Source organism: Chroicocephalus ridibundus, chromosome 7 (assembly GCF_963924245.1).
Source record: "Chroicocephalus ridibundus chromosome 7, bChrRid1.1, whole genome shotgun sequence".
Lineage (NCBI taxonomy): Eukaryota > Metazoa > Chordata > Aves > Charadriiformes > Laridae > Chroicocephalus > Chroicocephalus ridibundus.
Window position 1 is genome coordinate 50,430,442 of NC_086290.1, and position 19,502 is coordinate 50,449,943.

A 19,502-nucleotide genomic window follows, 5' to 3' on the forward strand; every position below is an offset into this window, starting at 1 on the left:
ATAATTCAATATGATCCAACTTGATGGCCCAGGACTGAAGTAAAATGTTTAGCAGAGTGGTCTAAAAAGCAGGAGAAATTATATTTCACTGCTCAAACCAAAACCACGTGCTGTTCAAAAATGGTTTGATTTCACATCAGAGCCAATATTCACTCTCTTCGGTTTTTTTCCTCCCCTCTCCTCTATAGCACACCACTCATTACTTTAAAGCAGTCATCTTTGGAGCACAATCAAAACCGCTTTAAATTTGTGTGAAAAAATATTTGCCTCCCTCCAATTATGATCATCTGCTATTCTCTTCAGGCTAACATGTTTATGAAGTGAGGTAGAATCTCTATAAACTATTTTATAAGCATTATTCATCACTGAAAATGTTCCATTTGTTTTCCAAATAGGAGCAGTAATACAGGGAGGTATTTTGTTTATGACACACCTGCATTTCCATAGCAGATTTTAACTACATTTTAAAATTTTTAACTACATTTTAACTACATTTTTAAAAATATCAATGCCAAGGGTAGAAATCCAGAAAAACTAAATTAATAAATTGTCTAGTTGGACAATGGTTTAAATAACATCTATTTCTACATAAGTCACATTTCTGTGAGCTAAGGAAAAAAGACAGAGAAGAAAGTGAATTCTTATTTTTTTTGTCAAACCTAGGAGCACTGGACTATTTAGAAGCCTCAAGGGAATCACCTAACACCCCCAAAGCATAAAGCATCTCTTCCTAATGGGGCTGATTTTCAGAGGAACTGGAAGGCTGTAACTCCACCTGAAACTGGTGGGAATAGCTTATTGTGTGGACACTCAGACACTCCAAAAATGAGGTCCAGACTAGCTCCAAGTCAATCTGTTCATCTGTTAACACTTTGTTGCTACACTTTAAATAGGAGGCAGAGAAAGGGCTTCTATCAGGAACTTATTTCTCACCTTAAAAACAAACAAAGAAGAGTTCCCCACACTGCCGCCTTCCATGATTTTACTGCAAGCCTGTGGATATCTGATATTCTTCCTAATGCTCTACCATCTTGAAGCCTGCCACTGGATATGAATCTCTGGATAAGAAATGTATTCAAGAAATACATTTCTATTCCTCAGTTGGTTTTATTTTCCTGTCATGAACTTTAATCCAGTCTTGTAATTTAGGGCCATGAAGGAAAAGATTTCTGACTCATGATTTTTCATTGCTCGGGGCTGGCAATCATGACGTTTGGTGATTCTGATAATCGCTTGGATTTCAGGTCCTGAACGAGAAAAAACAGAACACAAGCTCCAGCATCATGCAGTCATTGGTTCCTAATTAGATCTTTTCTTTCAAACACAATTAACTTTGTGCAAAATGGGATAACAAGTCATCATAAGACCAATGAAGAAAACAGTCCCACAACTAACCACATTTTTTGTGGCTAACCCTTATGTATGTTAGCAGCTGAGATTCCTACCGAGCACTACCAGCACCTCCTGAACTCAGACACGCTATCCCTTCCTGACATACCCCATATATCTGGGCTTGGGGAGTGACCAGCTGCAGTCATGTTCAAAGGTTTCCTGGTTTTCCACTGCCAGCTTTGACAGAGATGTATCCATGGTTTCAGGTGAAACTATTTGATTGTATTCCAACAAACCCCGAAACTTAAAATCTTAACTGATCTCAGACTAAGCATGTGGCTGCAGAAAATCCAGCCACACAATTGCTTTCCTATTGTCTACCACCTCCAAAATGAATGGAGTACTCATCTGCATTAGGAAGCTGTGACGACAACTAATTAAAACTGGGAAGTAACTGTTAAATTGTTCAGTCGAATCTTAATAAGCGTTTTGCAGATTAACTGCAATCTCCTGGTACATCCTGAATTGGTTCTAAAATGTTAACGGGACCCAAGACCCACTCAGTTTCCTGGAATTTGCTAGTCCTTTCGCTATGAACAGATACTGACGGATACAGAGCTATTCCAACTAACATTTCCCTCAACTTATTTTCCAAGAAGGAAGCATTTCACGCTGATGATTATCCAAGCCTAGGTGCCCCACGGCTCTGTGAAAGGAAACTGCAATGGATGGATATGGCGCCTCCACATTAAGTCTTCTCTGGAGTGCGGAATTAAAGCCTAAAGCACAGTCGCTTCAAAAGCACTTGTGTGTGATAGTTTTCCTCCACTTTGCTTCTGAGAACAATAAATGCTTGTGCAATCCTGCTGTACGCAGACACTTTAGGAGCTTGAAAGCAAGAGCACACAACACGAGATACACCCCAACAAGGCAACCAGGGCATAAACAGTTCAATGATACTTACTGTACCAGGTCAGCAACTCTTTGAACGAGATTTAAACCTCACACGCTCTTTAAAAAGTCTCAGATAGAAATGACAGGTCTTTCAGTCTCACTTCCTCAAAACTACCACACAGGCTAATATTGCTGGCATCAAGTCCACGGAGTATGCGTGTACCCTGACGGTAACACTGGCAGAACTGCATGTAATATGCACACATGTTAAAACAGACAAGACAGACTGTCCATACTGCTCTGCCTGAAGAGGAATACAAATACCAGCTCAGGAATATTTCACAGAAGCAGCCATTTTCATGCTGCCTGGCATCCAGCTCTGAAGTATCGCAACCTGTCCCAAGCCAAGATCATATTCTAAAGTCTCACTGCACCGAAGGAAATGCAAGGAAGCTGAAGGAGCTACTTCACAGCTTAGAGAAGCGTATGACAGAAAATGTACTGAGAAGTAGTATGGTAATACCTACCTACCACCTGGCCCATCATGCCTACGGACCTGAAAGGCATCCACAAAGGAGCGGATGCACCCTGCAGAGTCAGCCAGGTGCACACGTACAGTCAGCCCAGGGACCGCCTCACCCACCTGTCTCCTCACTCACCCACCCCGACTACCATGTCCAGCAACCACCAACGGTTTCGCAAGAAGCTGCTTCCAGAGAAGACTGGGCTAGTAGTTGGGCAAGTCAGCACTGGGTTCATGTTCAGGCAAGTGTCTCTCTACTTGGGGATGGGGGATATCACCTGAGAGGGCTCAGGTCATCACTTCAAGGACGGCTTGCTAATGTGAATTCGTTATATCACCAGCTCCAGCGCAGTGATCACATCCTTCTTTTGTTTGAAGAACTAACTGCATGCGTGACTAAACGTAGTCACGGATCATGTATAAACACCTTCATTTAATATTCAGATCCAGCTCTGCAGTCAAACCATATTACCTTTCCCAATGCATTATTGGACAGATCATGACATGGATTTTGTTTTTCTTTTTTTAGATCTGTGATATTTAAACACAGCATTACCCAGAAAAAAACAGTAATTTTCATCAGTTAATAAGAAAAGGAAAGCAATATGCATAATGGAAATGGAAACAACAAAACCTGAGGTTAATGCAGCTCGATCAAGGGGCCAGGGCCAGGCTCGTCTCTAGGCTGAGCAAGGCAAGCTCCCCAGTCCCCACTCACAGGAGAGGCTCTCTGCTCATCGAGGCTGGAATGGACCAGCACATGAAATCACAGGTTCTGCAGCGAGTATTCTCAACAAATCTATCCAGTTAGACCGGTAACTTAACACTCAGAAATGGCAAATTAACTGCTTGAGTTTTAGAGGGGAAGAATGTTTCTGGTCTGTAAGTCTGGTCTCGATAAAAGACAGCTTTAGAACAGATTCAGAAGGCAAAGATAATTAAATTACACTTAGGTAAGGAAAAAAAAAGACTCCCAAATGCCTCTGAAGTGAAGGACTCTAACCTATACTGGGGGTAAACCAAATTATACTAATAATTGGAAATAGGAAGAAACAGCACATGTATCTGAAGTATACCAAAAAAGATACCCAAAGTATCAAGAAAACAAAAAGAAGATAGTTTTGCCATCATCTTTGACGGAAGAGCTTCAGTGCCTTACAGAATTTGAGTTCAGTTTGTTTTCTAGTTCACAAGTGATTAGGTCACACTTGCATCAACATCTCAGTACCAACAGGAATACAGGATGCAATTCAGAGAGGTGCTTGGGTCTATAGGTCTTCCCTTCCTTGCCAGCAAAAGACGCAATAGTACAATAAAACCAGAGAAAGATGCCTGAAACATCAAATCTAGACCTACAGCCCATTCCTGGTTGACTTGAGTTCAAGTTCAGACACTCAGCAGATTCGCCCCACCGCTGGCGAGCAGCCAGTTAACATGACCAGGCATACCGAGAGCTTAGAACCAGGCGGTGCGGTTGTGAGGCTCTACACCAAATAAAAGCCTCTGGCCGAGTGCGCTGAACAGAGCTGCCTTTGTGCAACTCCTCCTCTGTCATCATCCAGGCACAAGAGAAGAAATTTGGCTGCCACAATGAAATATATATATATATATATATATATATATATATATATATATATAAAAAACACATAATGCCCGTAACACTCTAAGCAGGAGCATCCCAAGAGCTGAGGAGCCTCTTTGTGCAGCCATCCAGTGGTATCACACCAATGGTTGGGGCTCTGAGGTTCACTAGACGTGCACCACGCGCAGCTACAAGGGCTGTAGCCGCTGCAGCTATCGCCTCTCCTCTGGCGTAAGGGGAGTGGTGTTGATTTTTCTTCAGAGGCCTTATATATTTCATTGTGGCCCCTGCAGGAAACCCACCATTTCCCAGCAGAGCTCCTGCACAAACCCCAACAGGTCCCTGGTGGGGTCCGAGGCACAATTCCCAGGGACAGTGAGGGAACCCCCGCAACTCCCTCCTCTCCATTCACACCCCAAGGACCACGTGCAATGCAAACCTGTGGTCCTCAAAGAAGGTTTAAAGGAAGCCTCACGCACAACATTAAATACCATTCTACAGCTCAAAATCAGAACTGTCCTTTTCATTTCAACGACAAAGGGATTCTGCACATTTTAATTAATGGGTTTAATTACTGGTAGCAGATTTATTATTCAGGCCAAAAAACCCCAACCTTTTCATGCAGTTCATCCCTTCCCTAATTCAAATAAAAATCTCATTGAAAAGCCAAGTTCTGCATGTTTTGACAGTGTCCAATTTATCATTTTTACTTGTGTTTACTGCTAACCTTCCCCCAAAACGCGGTAACTACACTCACTCTGACAAGCAGGCATGCTGGATTTACATCTAAACAACACACATTTTGATTCTGGCACATCCCAGCTCTCAACAATCCACCTGAAGTCTATGGCAATTATTTTACAGCACGAGAATTATTATTTCATTTAAAACACTCAAAATATTTATTCAAAGAGAACAAATTACTGAGACTTATTTCAAACAATATAAAAATACCTTTAAATTATAAACCAGGCCAAGCACAGTCAACTCCTATGAACAATAATTTAATTACAAATCAATTCAAGTTCACATTTCCTTTAAAACAAACATGCAGTGAATGTTGAACACTTTGTGCAATCCCAGTTTTCATTTGTCAGCATCCTTGCTACACTTAAGTAATAATTACACCAATCAGAACAATATGCTGTTAACTTCACTGAGGGACATATTGTCTGGACAAAGTTTGTTTTCAGAGTGCTCATCAATGTACCTTTAAAAACCAGACATTAAAAATATGCTCTACATTTAATTACTGTTATTACAGGAGCAGTGTCCTTCTGGCAACATAACCCATTCATCAGGCATCAAGTATGCACTGTGTATATGGCTTGCTGTAAGTGTCTTTTCCAGGAGAAGGCTCCTCACACACTCCCTTTTCTTCTTCCTCCTCCCATGAATAATGCACACAAACAGAGCGTACAGTTTGAGCAATCAGGGGCAGTTACTACAGCTCTGCACAGAGTAAACCAGCAAAACATGAAGTGCATTAAACAAATGTCCCTGTGACCCATGATGCTGCAATGAACAGTCTGGCCACCCATTCCACCACAGACGCAATAATGGGGATGAATGGCACAGAAGGAAGATAAGCCTGCAAAGCCTTTCCCAAAGTTTCTCTTGCCAATGTTGCTGTAGGCATGCGGACACTGCAAACTGGGCAGAAGCCCCTGCCTGTGCCCTGCTGAAGGGACCACCTCTGTCAAGTGGTCTTGGCTGCCCCAGTTCCTCAGGACCACCTTGCTGAGCAGACAGGACAAGAGCTCATCACACTTGCATTAAATACATCCACTAGAAATGAGACAGCTCTTTGAAAAACATCAAAATGCTGGTTTCAAAGATGAGATTTAAAGCATCTGAACGGCTTTTTTTTTCTTTGGATAAGATAAAGAGTGTCACTAAGCACAGTTTGAATTGGCTTTCTACATCTGGAGTAAAGATATCCTAATCTGGTATATTTCTAGCTTCTGTGAAACCTTCTGTACAATTTTTTAGATGGAAGGGGGAAAAGAGACGAAATATTAAAAAGTAAAGTTAATGAAAGATCTTGACTGGACACATAAAGGAGACCACTTGGAGAAAATCAGTCCTGTCAGATTCATGACGTGAGCTACACACCCTTGAAGACATAAAGAACAACGTAACCTTGTCTTGGATCCATTAATGAATACAGCATGTTACATTATGTTTGCTGTATGAAGCTGATTTAAAAAGGTTTTTAGGTCTTTGCTTATAGCAGCATGTTACTGTCAGATTAAAGAGGGACAACCATGCAGAAAAAGGCTTAGCAAAGCTGCAGGTAGTTTTTGGACAAACACAGTAAATGTAATGCACCGAAACGGGAAAACCCTGCTTGCTGATTGCTGCAAATACACATTAGGTAACTGCGGAGACAGACAACAGAAGAAAAGCTTCCTTTTTCTGCTGCCTTTCCCTCACAAGTGCAAAAGCTGGGAAGGGCTAGTATTCCTGGGGAGAACGCAACCAGTCACGACAACTTCAGTGAAGCTGGTGAAAGGATGCAGGAGGAGAGTGACAGCATCTTCCCCAGCCCGCAGAGACGGCACTCATCTGAACAAGCATGGCACGGTCCCTACGTCATGCCATGTCAGCTACTGTTACTAAGGAAACGGCACCAGATAACCCAGGCTGAAAACATCCCCATCCAGTTTCTAACAGAAACGCCCGTCCACTAAAGATGCTACGAATATGCACTGAGCTTGCGTCATTTCATTATACTTGGATCGACAACACAATACCGGTGAAATTCACTCAACAGCAACCTGCAGCCCAAAGAAATGTGGAATTTTTGTCCCAACATGGCACACATTAGTGACACTGCACACGGTCCAAACTGAGCCGCTTCAGCTCTGAATCACAGAGCTAGATCTTTTAGAAATCAGAGAGGATGAAAGAGTAACTGGAATGTAACTAGGTTATAAACTAGGTTGAGAACAAATACAAAAACATCTGCGTTCATCGCTTCCCCACAAGGATGAAAATGTCAGAGCTGTTTTCCTTCTCTCAGATCACACAGGAGAAAACTATAGATTGTAAGCAGGGTCACTGTGGTTACAACAAATCTCTCCCCCTGGATGAGGGGAGCTGACTGGCACAGAGGCATTATTCCGCCAGTGCCAGGAAGGGTGGCACAGAGCTGCCCTGGGGCCGGGGAATGGCATTTCCTTCAGGAGCTTTTGAAGGTGAGCTCACGGCTTCGTCCTCTACACTCAGCAGGTTAGAGGGGCAGTGCAGAGACTGTGTCTCCTCTCTCAATACGCTCATTTTCTGTGGTCTCGTTAGGGTGATCTCAGGGCAGGAAAGGGGCCCTCCTACCCATTGGATGCCAACATATCTCCACAGTCAAATCCCATATGAGCTCCTCTCGACTTGCAAACGAACCCTACACAACTTGAGCTGCTCTTCTGTCCAACTGCATGCTACGGATTGAATCCAGGACTGTAGAGACACATTTCAAGGGCCAGACTGTGAGAAAACTCATTCAGGCTCAACGCCCTGCTGTAATCTTACATGGAAAACTTCCTTCTGCTGAACAGCTGATGCACCCAAGCTCTTTCAGAGATGCTGTAGTCCAGCACGGGGCTGAACCGTAAACACCCAGCCTGCCATCTCAGCCTTGGAGTTTCTTGTCCTTACAAACCCATGTACTGTAACAGAGGGACACCTAAGGGTGTGGGAAAAGCAGCACACACTCCTGAATCGGCACCATCAGCCATTTAGGACCTAGGAGAGTAGGAAATTTTCAGGTACTGATGCAGAGAGGCCCTGAAAATCAACTACCATGGATGTAAGAGAATCTTGCTAAACTCAGCCGTGCAGGAGCGTAAAATGATTCACAAGAATTCTATATTTATAACAAAGATTCACTGAAAGTGACTCATGTACCGAGCCAATCCAATTTTAAATAGAAGGGAAAAACCTCTTGAAGAGGCAGATGAAACTGTAGTGGGGGAGGGAAGAGAACTGCACAGACAGAAGAGCCCCAGCCAGGAGCTGTTAGCCAAAGCTACTGGAAATGGTTTCTCCATTCAATTAGTTGAAGTGATAGCAGAACATTCAGCTTCACCTACTTCTGATTTAGAGTTAATTAAGTCCTACATTCAAAGCAGCTGCCGGCTGGAATACTTCGTTAGGATAGGTAGGATTGCTGGGCAATAATAAGGCAGCTCATGGAGAGTTATTAGTTCTTCAGACCCTACAGAATTCAGAACATAAAACCAACTGCAATCACAGTGGGAGGAAGGGAGAAATATTAAGATGTTACAGTATTCCTAATTTTGGCCGAGTAGATTATAACAGAAATAGCTGCCGCCCCACTACCCCTTACATCAACACTGCACCATACCTTACAGAATATAATTTCAAAGACAGAGAAGAGACGTGCAACACTAGGAGCTCTCCAGATCAAACAGGCAGCCCGCAGCAAAGGCAGCGGCTCAGGGCTCCTTCACCTGCTCCTACCTTGGGACCATTTTCCTCAGTTACCTTTTCTTCTCTGTATAGTACAAATATACAGTGGATAAAAGGGGATTATTTAACATAACCACAACCTAAATGGAGGAAATGGCTACAGTCTTTATTAACAGCAACAAAACGCTAGCCAGAAAATGTGGCCAAATCTTGCATTCCTGCACTGAATATGTAGGGATGAATAAATTCTCCTAAGCTGTAAGTAAAAGATAACTTGGACGCAGCAAGCGCAGGCTAGAGAAAGATTAGCCTTGCATACATAATAACCACGCTCAGCAAAGCAAGTTGGAATTTCAGTGTTGCCCCAGGAAAAGGTTACTATTCTCTGACTTCGGCTTTCAGTAACGTGTCAATACTTCTTTGTCTGAACAGTCCACTTATCTCCAAAGCCAGATCTAACTTCCACTCCTCTTAACCTCTCCACTGTCATCAACACATAACTGGGTACGCTTGGCTGCAAATGCTCCATTCTGTGAAATCCAGAAGTGTCTGGATGACGGCTGATCTCCAATCATTCTCAGCATTGCTCTCAGTTAAGCCTTCAATTTGAAGCATGAAGAGAAAGCAGCCAAGAATTCACCGGCCAACAAACATGTTTACAATTGTACATAGCTTTAATTCTCAGCAATATCTTGCTGTGATGTTTCTCCACACACCAAAGTCTGATGAACAGCGTTAAATTTTTATTTGCCCTAGTAAATTATGGACTAGATTTCAGAACCGTTGAACCAGCATTCAACAGTTCCTTCTCAGACCCCGAATAAAGGGGCTAAGTCTCCAAAGGAGTACTTGGTGTGAACTTTTGGGAGCAGACCTCTACTGAGAATCCAGCATTGGACCATTCTTTATCCATCCATCCACACAAGGTCTGCTTCACTCCATCATCACAACACACACACAATGAGTCTAAGTCTGCAGGGACCAGGCAAACCACCCACAAATTTTAGAATTTATTCAGACTCTGATCGATTCACAGAGTCCTGAAACACCAGCTGCCTTTGGTATATATCATGTTATCGCCAAAGAAACTTTGATTTCCTGCTAATTCTTGATAATGCAACTTCAAAAATACAGTAATGAGGAAAAGTCACCAACATAATGGCTCACTGATTGTATTAAAAAATATATAAGAATTCCCACAATGTCAAAGCCTAGATCTCGATCTTTCAAATGGATCATTTATGTAATACAGCATGCAGTGCAGAGTGGCGAGCAGAGAAGTATTGTGAAGGTCTGAAACATGCCAATTGGCCAGTGGCATGATGCTGGCTGAAATACTCACTGGGATTTTCATTGTTTCTCTTCTTTTAAAAAAAAGGCAACAGCTCTTTCAATGACTTTTTGAGCTGGATTCTGTCACCTATACTCAAAATGAGACACTTTATTCTTCAAACTCATTGAGACAACTTAGAGAACAAAGTACAATGGACAGATTTTAACCCATGTCTGTGAAAACTTCATTCTTTGGCAGTTATTCTCTGGGTTGTATCTTATCTCCAAATACATATTTTTTAACCTACTAGTGTTCCCTAGTAAAGCACCTTGTTGTTTTGGCTTGGTACTTATTTTGGACAATGCCATTTTAATAAGAGTTACTTTCTTATTTGTAATGTACACACAGATGTAGCAAATGTAAAGAAAAGATGACATGGGCTTGAACTCCATGATTTCTAATATTTTAATCCCTGCATTTACCATCAGAGAAAACACATTTCTATAGGAAAAGTAACATTATGTATCGTTAGCTCTTTTGGTTGTCATTTACCACATAATGCGATGATGTGACTGCTGTCTTCATGTACAAATTTCCGGGTGACAGCTTCTTCCATGATCTGCTTTACCTAAAATAAAGAAAGAAGTGATTGTAAGATCCCAACACAAACCAGCACAGGGAGTTTCAGTTTCAACCTTTGCTTGCCCTTTCCCCATCACCAAAAGACTAACAACTCACACAAGTTACTCTTTGCAGAGAAGGAAGCATAAAAGCATTTAAGTAAAGAGCAGGTTTTCATGGCATGAGGGAACCTCTGGCAGAACAAGCACAGGTCTATTTAGGCTGTGCCCCTATAAAACGCTGAACTATTTCAGAGTGCCCTCTGGAGAACTTCTCCAGCAGAAGTTCCAAGGGCTGTGCAAAAATTTTTATGTGATTCATCCTTGGCCTTCCTGTATATAGTTACTTCTGCTCATGAAACAAGATTATGTATTGCCATGTCTTCTTTCCGCTTGTGGCATTCTGCTCTTTTTCAAGCACAAAGAATCCCCGAGCTACACAGGCATATATCCCAAGAGAGGTTTACAGCAGCCTTTCCCCCATTTGAGGACTTCACGTGCCACAGTAATTACAAACAATGCTCTCAAAGCTCTGCTGCATCAGACACTATACAAAAATAATATAGTACCTACACTGAACCTACAGTGCCTTCAGTTTTCACTTCTAAATACAAATGAACAATTACAGTGAATAAAATTATATTTATCACACTTCTTACTGATTCAAAACAAAGTTCCTCTCCGGTGTCAAGGCTGATGTGTCAAAGTTCCAGAAGGAATTCATTGCAGATTACTAACTTTCAAAAATTAAGGAAGAAAGCAGGCAAATCTCACAATTAGGATCTTGAAGAGAGGCTGCAGTTACCCTCCATTCATCTGCTAGCTTATTCCTCCCACAACAACTTCCTCAGCCTGATACCAGATGAAATCTATTTGCCTCAACCAGCTCATTTATCAGACACTCATTTCTTCCTGGCCACGGAGCACTTCCTTTTCCAGATACAAATCCACAATCATTTTCAGATTCTCTCATTTGTGAACTATAATTACAGGGGTAAGACACTCTACCTAAATAAATGCCACATCACTTTCAATATATGAAAGTAAGTGCTACTGTGGCAGAAGACTTAACAAGATACTCTCTTTTTCCAACATTTTTTTCTTTTAACTTGAAAACAATTTTTACAGCAGTCCTGGAATCCAACAAATAGTGAATTATCTGGCAGGTAATCACTGTGTGGCTACTCTTCACCAACACACTCAGCAGCATGGCCTGTCTATCAGCTTGGTCTGACCCAAGTACCAGTGCAAGCTGTAGAGCAATGTCACCACCCAGCTGCCACAGGGGCTAGGTCTGCATGCCTAGAGACCTCAATCCGTGCTTCTCAGGAGGGCTGGCAACTGGGCACTCGGCTCTCGGTTGGCTGCATCTGGTACCCAAGATAACCACTTTAAGGCTAGCTGGGTTACCATGTCTTTGCAGCACTGACAGGTCCAAAGGCTTGAAGCCTTCCCACTCAGCACTGGAACCGGGAGAAGCTGCAGGTGCGATGCTCCATGAACAGCTGGGCTCTGCACTTGCACTGCTGTGATGATGAGGCGGCAGCTGCCTTCTCCAGTTTGGAGGGCTTCCTCCTCCAATAAGATCATTTGCGAGGACAATTCTGGATGCTGTAATCAAGCATACCTTCCCCCTGGTAGTCCCCTTGAGGTCTCCATGCCCACTCCTACACCCCCACCCCGGCTGGCAGCAGCCCACAGCTCCAGCACTTGCTGCACAAGCTTTTCAACACATGGCGTTCTCCTCACCCCAAATTCTGGATCAAGTTGATCTACAGAATTTGGGCTTCTTATCAAACAGGAACCCTCTGGGTTGCAAAGAAAGCACTGAGGGGAAAAAAAAGGAAACATGTAAGAGGCTGTGAAAGTAGAACGTGTTTTAAATCTCAGGACTTCAAAGCAAGTCTTTTGCACTTTAAAAATCCTGGCTCACTGTTCACATACTGAGGCTTGACAATATAAACTCCTAATAAGGCAATTTGTTTCTTTCCTGTGGCATCTCTGACATGGCTATTAGAACTTTGGACCTTACAGTAAAGCAGTGGGAGGTGGAGGAGTAAGAGGATATCAAGAAAGAAGCAAAGGTGTGAGCAAGTCTCATGGACAGCACGTCACACAGGAAGCATCTGGATTACCCCATCTATCCAGCAATCCCCTTCTCACATTTTTATTTGCATCATTATTGATTTACAAGCTTGATGTCTGTTTGCCCTGGCAGGAACCCAACAAAACTTGTTCCAAACCTCGCCTTGAGGTTCGAAACCGTCTAGATAACAGGACCTAGACAAAGCACAGCTGAGTAAAGTGAAGGGGACAGGACAGCAGCGCAGCTCTGCATGTTTAAATTCCAGCTCAGACCCTGACCTGCATTTTCACGTGGGAGGCAGCATGTTCCGGCAAACACAGCTTGCAGTGGAAGCACGGGGACAGTGCCATCCACTGCCTCCAAGCCAACTCATCTCTGTGCTTTGGACAACCCATCTGTGAAAGATGGACAGTGACCCAACCTTTGCAAGCTGTTCTCATTCCACTGGATGAAAACTATATTCAATCTACCAAATGAAAGGCCTCATTTACTAAAAGGAAAAAGTACCTCTGAGTGCTGCTAGCACTAAGGTGGACAGAAGAGGAAGCAGGAGCGAGCTGCACCAGGGTCAGTCATGCACAGATGACTCAAGTTCACGGACATGAATTTAGGCACCATTCTAGGACTGCAGACTGTGATTTCAGTCTCAGCTCCCCAGAGAACCATAACTGGAATTCAATTTCTGATGACAGGGAGGAAGAAGAGTCATTTACCAGGAGCAAGAGCTCTGCAGCTCAGAGGCCAATTCCCCGCTGTCACACATTTCCCAAGCGTACCCCAGTCATCAGTCTTTATTAGCTCAGTATGTTATTTAGATCTCAGTGTGTAGCCCAGGAAGAAAAAATTTAAAGTGTATAAAAAATTAGAAAGAAAAAGGTTTCAGATGCAATAATGAACCCTACTTCTATACAGCAGCACCATATGGTCAGTCTATTTGCAGATTTTGAATCCAGGACCTCCAGAGCAAGGCAGTACAGACCAGACGAGAATTTGGTGTCTGTTCCCAGCTGCCACCGAATACAGAGCAACCTTTGCACATTTTATAGAGAGTCAGTGAACATTATTAGAAAACATTTTCAAGGCAAAGACAGTAGATATGAAGATTCAAAAGCTGAAATGCAGTGTTCTTCAATTCCACGTCATTCCTCACTGCCACGTAATTCAGGGACGCTCCAGGCAAGGAGCTAAATCAAACGTTTCTGATCGAATGGAACACAAATCTTTTTCTTTTTTTTTTTCTCCCTTGCAATTTTGTGCAGCTCTCTTTGTAGGGAATTATGCTGTTGTGTCTCTGTGTTCTGGGGAGGCACTTGTCAATGAAGCTTTCGAGCATAAGCCTACACAGACACCCACTTGCAGATACTAGTGGACCTGACCAAACTGCAGATTAACCTCAAAAAAAAACCAACCCATCAACAGCCCGCCCCCCTGCATTCACCCATCCACCTGCACAGGTAAAGAAATCTGTTCAGCCTGCTGAACTGCTGGTTGTGCATGGGACGGAGGGCTGCCTCCTCCAGCTGGAGTCCATGCTGCCAACAGAGAGAAGCCTGGAGAGAAACCTGCCCAGGTGGGAGGGAGGCGGCAGAGGTTCTGTGAAGGTGCAACACAGGCTCCCTCCATTCCCTTGGAAACATCCTCCCCTTCTCTGTGCCTCCTCTGTAAGATCGATACAGGATCTACTCATGTCAACCACACTACTCATCTATACCTTCCAGGTGGCACAAGCATGCAGAAAAGCAGCAAATGGCGCATCAACTCCTGTGCGTTTCAGTCTCTCTGTCACCCAGCAGCACTGCTCCAAGGGAGCCACAGAGAGTTCAATGACAGGCTCACAAGACATTCAGCTCTCCCTGGAAAAGGGAACAGGCTGCATGTGCACCACGTTTATCAACCACTGGAGAGCAAGGATGGGAAAGCTCTGCCTACCCAAGTAAAGATCTTGGCACGTGCGTGAAGAATATCCTGGTGGTAGCATTATCCAGGTAAAGCAAAGCTCCTCCAATAGAAGCTGATAAGCGTTTGCATGATGTTATGATGGATCACTGCTCTGACTTCCTCCCACACCCTACAATGGCTAGAACTTTCAGTCAAACCCCAAACATAGATCATAATACATGGATTATTTAATAAATTTCACCAAAAAAAAACACAACAGAAATGCCTTTATGTTTATAATGAAAATTAAAAAACTAAACAAGTTTTTAAAATGGAAATAAACTCCAATTTTGCAGCAATCTCCTGGTATAAGAGATCAAGAAAATGAATACTAAGACACAACATGCACTAACTATATGCTAAATTGTTCACAAGCATAGCACTGGAAGAGACCCACAGATGTGGCCTTTCCCATCCCTCTGTTGAGTTCCTGGTCCGCTCTAATGAGCACAGACACAAAGACAGTTAGGACCTGCCTTACTGCACTTTTGCTAAAGCGTCACAATGATGGATTTCTGAACGGGGCTCATCCACCTCATCTCAACGCAGCTGCAACCTTCAGGGTTAGGAATGACCTTTCAAACCAGCACCACTCTTTCGGAATACAGGTTGTAGTGCTTTCCCCAACCATGCGTCATGATGGGACACTGGAGAAGCACCACAGGGACAATGCAGTGCTGGAGACAAAGAACAGTGCTCATAAAATACTGGAATAATCAGGACCACAGCTAAAACCCAGAGCATTTTTTTCTCAAAGGAGAAAACCTTGTGTCCCGCATCTGTGCCTTCTTTAGCTTGTGTAGTTACTGTTCATCTCACTTACTGATCCCTCCTGCTGCACTGACTCTTTGTTACTCTCAATGAAGATATGGGTGGTGTAAATACAAGCTGTTAAATAAGTACTGTATTTCTTCTCAGAAGCAGTTGCAATTGCGTTTATGAAAGGCTCTGAAATTTTTCAGGGTGAAACTGCTAAGGTTATTGTTATCCTGTTTGTTTCACAGCAAGAAAGAGTGCTGTGTTTAAATTCAGAAATGGCAAAAACCCTCCATTTCAGTAGGTAGAAGGAAACGGCCAGAGAAAAGCCTGTTTTATGAGTCTGCTTGTCACAACAGATTTTCCTGCAGAGAGAAATAAATGTTTGAAACGTGAACTTATAAGCAGCCTCAGCATGAATCCCGGTAGAGTTAAATTTTCAAAACACATTACATGTCCTCCTCTCTATCAGAGCCAACAAAATACATTCTTTACCAGTGGGAATTGAAAGTCCATCTGAGAAAAAAAGCAAACAACATTAAATTTTCCCAAAGGAAAAATGCAAAAGTTTTTTCTGAGAGGGAGAGACAAAATAAAACAAAAAACCACTTTGCACCAAGCGACTTTGGAGACAACCATTTTATATTTTATGAAGACAACTGAATTTTAATGGGCTCGATGTAAACAACATACAGAAATAATATGCTTACTCTGAACCCCATTAGATACTGTGGTTACGTGAAAATAATTCAACAGGAGGAAGAGCCTGGGTTTAAAGGACAAGGGACGGGAATGATCGCTTTGAGAATGGACATCGACTAGTAAAGTTTTCAAAACAAGACCACCAACACACAACATGCACGCAGGTAGAAGAGGCTATCTGAAAAGTCACACAGAATAAAAAATGAGGTTGAAAGTTCTATCAGAAAAAAATTAATGGCTGTTGTTAAGGGCAGCTTAAACTGGTGGTTGGTATACCAGTGGTTTGCATTCAATTCCTAGCTCCGTTGATTGATTATCTAAAAGAAAAATAAAATCTCAGTGTCTCTGACTGCCTCCTGATACCATTTGTCTTAATGTGAGCAGAACAGACAGGGTCCCCTTCTACAGGTCTGTGCATTGCACAGGCAAGAGGTGTTACCTTAACGGGCAGACAATCCCCCAAAAGCTCTCATGACTGTAGGGTGTAAAGCTCTGTGCTACCCCCAAAAAGCCAAGCCAACATAAATCCTCTAGAAGAGCATTTGTGAGGATTTGGAGAAGGAAAAAAAAAACAAATCAAAGGCAAAACAAAAATGTAGATGACATAGAAGGTACAAATAACACTTTCAAACATTATTCAAGTAATTTAAAAGCTAGACTCCAATTAAAAACATTTTAGAGACTTTAAAAACAAATTAGCCTCAGATTTTTTAATTATATACCACTTGTTCTCCTTGGCTCAAACTGGCTTGGATCATGAAAATCCATTTCACTTTCAATCTCGTACATTAGCACAAGATTGCAGCGTTCAGAGTTGGAAAACATTTCTCAAATGTATTTATATATTTAAACATTAACCCAGGAGAGCAACTGCACACAATTCTAAATCAAACCTTACAGTATTGTGGCTCAAAGGTCCTAGTTTAAGCTAAAATTTCTAAATAAAGCAGCAGGTTCATGGCTGCATTAAGCCACAGCAATTAGCATGTGAGCAAGCAATGGTTATCACCTGCGCAGTGCCCTGCAGCCAGGTGCTGGCTGGGTCATTCTAGGACATGGTCCTACAATTTTGTGTACAGAGTGTTCTTTACGTGTCTATCCCTACTCGACATTTTCCAGTCAACCTACACCGACTGAAACATCTGGTATTTTCTGGTTTCAACACTAACAAATATTAGGACACCAGATTCAGGCTCAGGAATCTCGGCCATAGCAACAACTTTTCACCTGGGCTTTAACGAATCCTGCTCTCTGGCTACTTCCAATTTCCCCAGCTGTGAACTGGGTGAGGGAAAGGAGAAGGACAGTTAGCTTTTTAAAAATACTTTTTATTACTGTGATGGATAAGCATTACATCCTCACTATGCTCCTGTGTAAAAACAGGCAGCTACACACAGCTGTTACACTGCCAATGCCACAAAAATGCAAAATATGGTATTGGGGTGTCCGGGGGAGAGGCGGCCGCTCGTTAAGGTGGCAGTTCCACCTGGAGCGTGTTCAGAGACCAAGACAAGTTTATACCTCCTACCATGACACCCAGGCAGGGACCCCAGGCAGCATCCTCTGTGAGCGGGTCATGGCATGGTGACAAAAGCCACTCCACCCAAGCAGGAGCTCCATCCTGCCAGGCAAGGACCACCATTCTCTCAAAAGACTCAAGCACTACCAGCCCAAACACAAGTGTGATCAAGTGCCACCATCCCCGTTCAGGCATGGGGTGTTCAGCGGTCTATCCACAAATGGATCTCAGGCTGTCCCAGCGCCAAAGTGTCGCGCAGCCGTCTGTAACGTACCCCAGCCCTCCCGGCCCTTCCCCAGCACGCTGCCTGAGGCACAGGTACGACCCCCGGGGCTCACTCAGGAGCCAACTCAGCTCAGACAAGGGTATCTCAGGCCCCGCTTTGTCACCACTGGTTTTCCCCCTTTCTCCTCTCAAACTCACAGCCAAGGACGAGTTAGTGAAGAACTAGTAACAAGGGAAACACAACCCCCAGGAAAGGGTCAACGGGGTGCTGACGGGCCCTGCCGCGGCCAAGCGCCGGTCCCAGGGCAAGCACCGGGCGGGACCGGCACCGCCGCTCGCCGGGGACCGTCCGCCCACCCGCCGGTTTTCCCCTCAGGGGAAGGTCACGGACTCCACACGGGCATCGCTGAGATGGTTAAACCGTCGTCGCCGAACAAACCCTGCACCTCCCATTCACCGCCTCCTACGGGGAAACTGGGGTTTAACCTGATCTGGCTAAAGCTTTATTTTATTTACCTGAGGCAAACTCTGAACTACCGGCCCTACTGCCAGAGAGATTAAACGCATTCATCACACGGAAGGTTCAACGTTTCCTCACCGGCCCGAGCCTGCCGCAGGAGCCCAGCCCGCCCGGAGAGGGGGGACCCTCCGCCCCCGGGAATGCGGGGCCCTGCCTGCCTGCCTCACGGCCACGGCCACGGCCCCGGCCCCGCCGGGGGGCGACCCCCAACCGCCGCCCCCTCCTCCCTCACTCCCTCTTCCCTTACCTCCTTCTTCACGTTCCACAGCAGCTTCTCCTTCACGGCGTCCGCCGAGCAGCTCATGGCGGCCGGGGAGCGGAGCGTCCCGCCGCGCTCACAGCCGCCCGCCCGGCGAAGGCTCCGCGATGCCTGCCCCGGCCCCGCGCGCCGCCGCCATCTTCCCCCGCTGCCGCTGACGTCAGGCAGAGGGCGGGGCCGCACCTGCCGCCGCCACCGCCCCGGCTGAGGGGGCTCCATGGCAACCGCGCGGGGCCGGGCCCAGCCGGGAGCCCGGCAGCCCCGGCCCTAAGGCGGCTCCGGCCTGCCCGGCAGCCCCGCTCTCCTTCGGTAGCGGCCCGGTCCTGAAGGAGCATCAGCCCGGGAGGGGCCCAGGGAGCCCAGTACCTCGCAGCGGCCTCTCTGGAGACGGGAAGGGGGTTGAAGCATCAGGTCAGTGACATACGTTAAAACCTGCTTTTTCTAGTACTGATTTCCTTATTTTCCACTAAAAGAACGAACAGCATACTCATTTGCTTGATTGCTTTCTGATGCTGGCAGAAGGACTACGGGGGGCCTAGGACGCCCTCAAGCTCTTCCTTCTGAAGCATGTAACGATGTGGGCGAGACCCTTCCTTTAGCAGGGGTAATCGGGGCACTTAACAAACCAGAGCTCGCTCTCAGCAAGTCCTCCAGCTACTGCTGAAAACCCAACATTATTATGGCTGCAAAAGCCACCACAGGAACACCCAGGCAAAGGGAGAGCTCCCGAGGGGAGGTTATAGAAAACAGAAGAGATGGGAGGCAGGAACAAGACAAGACCTCTGATAGCACAGGCAGAAAAGGGAAAAAGAGGAGTTGTTCCACCTTGAGCATGTAGCTCTGTG

At 44.6% G+C, this 19,502-nt stretch overlaps 1 protein-coding gene across 7 annotated transcripts in view; it reads right to left on the bottom strand.

Annotated features, from left to right (window-relative positions):
* SGSM2 (small G protein signaling modulator 2) overlaps positions 1-18,810 on the bottom strand; it is a 59,451-nt gene extending 40,641 nt beyond the window's left edge. For all 7 annotated transcript variants that reach the window (XR_010071902.1, XR_010071901.1, XM_063340719.1 and 4 more), the window contains exons 1-2: positions 18,646-18,810; positions 10,585-10,660 (exon numbers count right to left, since the gene is read on the bottom strand). Coding sequence is in view for 5 of the 7 variants with exons in the window: in XM_063340719.1 (XP_063196789.1) it covers positions 10,585-10,660; positions 18,646-18,702 (133 nt within the window). In the remaining 2 variants the exon portion in view is untranslated. The remainder of the gene's footprint in view (positions 1-10,584; positions 10,661-18,645) is intronic.
* Positions 18,811-19,502: the final 692 nt, after the last annotated feature.